Raw genomic sequence first — 2,561 nt, 5'->3', positions numbered from 1 at the left:
GGGGGGGTCCAGTATATTTTGTTTGTTTGTGAGGGAGTAGCATTGACGAAGAACAGAATAACATCAAAATGCTTTGATTTAAGTTACTTTATCTTGATTTATATTTTCCTTTTTTAAAAATATCTCTGTTGCCCATTTTTACATAATTTTGAGACCTCAATATTCAACTTAATACCATCCATCCATCCATTTTCTGATCTGCTTTATCCTCACAAGGGTCACAGGGGGTGCTGGAGCCTATCCCAGGCATCTTCGGGCAGTAGGCGGGGGGACACCCTGAACTGGTTGCCAGCCAATCACAGGGCACACATAGACAAACGACCATCCACACGCACACTCACACTAAGGGACAATTTTGAGTGTTCAATCAGCCTGCCATGCATGATTTTGGAATGTGGGAGGAAACCGGAGTACCCGGAGAAAACCCACGCAGGCGCGGGGAGAACATGCAAACTCCACATGGGGAGGCCAGAGCTGGAATCGAACCTGGTACCTCTACACTGTGAGGTCGATGCGCTAAGCACTCGCCCACCGTGCTGCCCTCACCTGAACTTCTCCTTGTTTTTCGCGTGCGTAGTCGCCTGAGGAGCAACGTGGAAGGCAAGTACCTGATGGACGGCGTCCCCTTCAGCTGTTGCAATGTCAACGCCCCGCGGCCATGCATCCAGCATCAAATTAGCAACAACTCCGCCCACTTCAACTATGACCACCACACGGAGCAGCTCAACCTGTGGCCCAATGGGTGTCACCAGGTTCTCTTGGACTACTACTGCGGCATCGTACACTCCATCGGCCTCACGGTTCTCATCACGTGGCTCTTTGAGGTCAGTCTTCTGAATCAACTTTTCTCAACCTTTTTTTTTTGGAGCCAAGGCATTAGAAACATCTCACGGCACACCAACAAACAAAAATGCCACATTATTGAAAAAAAATACATAAATACTATTTTCTGAACACAACTACTAACATGCTGCCGCTATTGTCTCAATTTACTCACAAATTTTCTGTGACATCTGGACCTGTTTACAGATGGTGAACATACTCTAATTCTATTCTCTGTTCTTGTATATTCTGCCATCCGGTGGAAAAACATTTAATTGTACAAAGTAAATTAACAAAGTCATTTCTTCACTGTTTTTCATTCAGGGTAACGACAACAAAGTATTCCTTTCTTCAAATAAACAGTTTTACATATTTTATATCATCTACAAATGACTTGGCCCATATGTCCGCTTAAAATAAAAAAAATAAAAAAAAATCAAACGTAACAGTCTGATTTCCCCACTCGTGTTTTCAAGCGATTAATGACCCTCTTGTGTGCCGTTTTAGCTGTCGGTGTTGACGGGCGTGCGTTACCTCCAGACATCCTTGGAGAACATGCTGAGACTTGGAGACCCCGACTGCGAATCTGACGGCTGGTTGCTGGAGAACAGCTTCATAGAAACGGCTCGAATCAACCTGAACATCATCAAAACCCTCAGCAAAAACAACCACGTGGACACCGCCAACAACGGGGACCCCAACATCAACGTACCTTCCACTTCCAAAGCTCGCTACGGGCCAGACAATGTGCCTCCCCAGCAAATATCTGCAGCCAGCTGACCAGGAATAGTTAAATAGTCTGGCCTGTGGAAAATACCAATGTGGAAAATAGTAATTTGTTCAATCAAAAGCCTTTTTAGTGCAGGGTAAAAAACATCCTGCCTCTGACACTTAAGGGGTTACAGTACAGTCTGGTCGTGGATGCTGCGGCCTTGCCTTGCCTCACTCTCCACACACCACCTGGAGGAACTTTTGTCGATGAGTACGTTGTAATGTTTTCGTTGATGAAATCTTTTGTCCTGCAAGATTTTGGAGAATTTTTGTGTGCTGGTCAAAGAAACTGCATGATGCCTTTTTGAACTTGAAGAGGTTGTATTGTTCTCAAGTTTACATCAGCTCACCGTCCAACCCCATGTTTTGAATTGATCTTTTTGGGAGGTAGAATGGTTGTAAAGACTATAATGATAAAAAGTATTGGGAGACCAGGTCACGTGGACACTTGAAAATTTAGGAAAATAGCAAATTTGTCAACAGTTTCCATGTTTTGAAGTGTCAGTAGGACCACCTAACAAGGAGAAGTCACTGCTGTTGAACTCCAGCGAGGGTTTATATGTGTGCTCACCTTCTATGACTGTGTTCAGAATTAACCAATCCTATTCACCTCTTGTTAAATAGGAGTCTGTAGACAATAGTCACCATTTAAAGTGCCTCTGATTAGCCCTAAATAAAGTTAAGATGCATTTGCTTTCCAGCAGAAGCCTCAAAATTTTGACGACGCTGACTAGTACTTGGAACTGTTCGTGACACCCTCCTCCTTGACTTAAGTGGACACTTGCAGCTGAAGGACATTTCATGATCACAATGCTTTCTCTACACTTCATCGTACGCTAGTGTTCTATCGCTGAGGAGCAAGTGTTGTGTTCGCACCACATATCTTTTGAAATTATGGCCAAGAAGTTTAATCTTTGGTTTCATCAGACATAGCAATTTCGACGTCCATTAATGTAAGTTCGCTGTTG

The 2,561-nt window shown here is 43.8% G+C and overlaps 1 protein-coding gene across 1 annotated transcript in view; it reads left to right on the top strand.

The window, feature by feature from the left end:
* Positions 1-1,670, top strand: part of prph2la (peripherin 2-like a) — a 3,074-nt gene extending 1,404 nt beyond the window's left edge. The window contains exons 2-3 of the mRNA XM_019870150.1: positions 578-824; positions 1,330-1,670. Coding sequence (XP_019725709.1) covers positions 578-824; positions 1,330-1,602 — 520 coding nt within the window. The 3' untranslated portion in view covers positions 1,603-1,670. The remainder of the gene's footprint in view (positions 1-577; positions 825-1,329) is intronic.
* The last annotated feature ends 891 nt before the right edge of the window (positions 1,671-2,561 follow it).

The sequence above is a fragment of the Hippocampus comes genome, unplaced genomic scaffold (genome assembly GCF_001891065.2).
Source record: "Hippocampus comes isolate QL1 unplaced genomic scaffold, H_comes_QL1_v1.1 scaffold43, whole genome shotgun sequence".
NCBI lineage: Eukaryota > Metazoa > Chordata > Actinopteri > Syngnathiformes > Syngnathidae > Hippocampus > Hippocampus comes.
The sequence above is the reverse complement of the archived record's forward strand: the minus strand, read 5'-3'. Positions and strand labels throughout refer to the sequence as shown.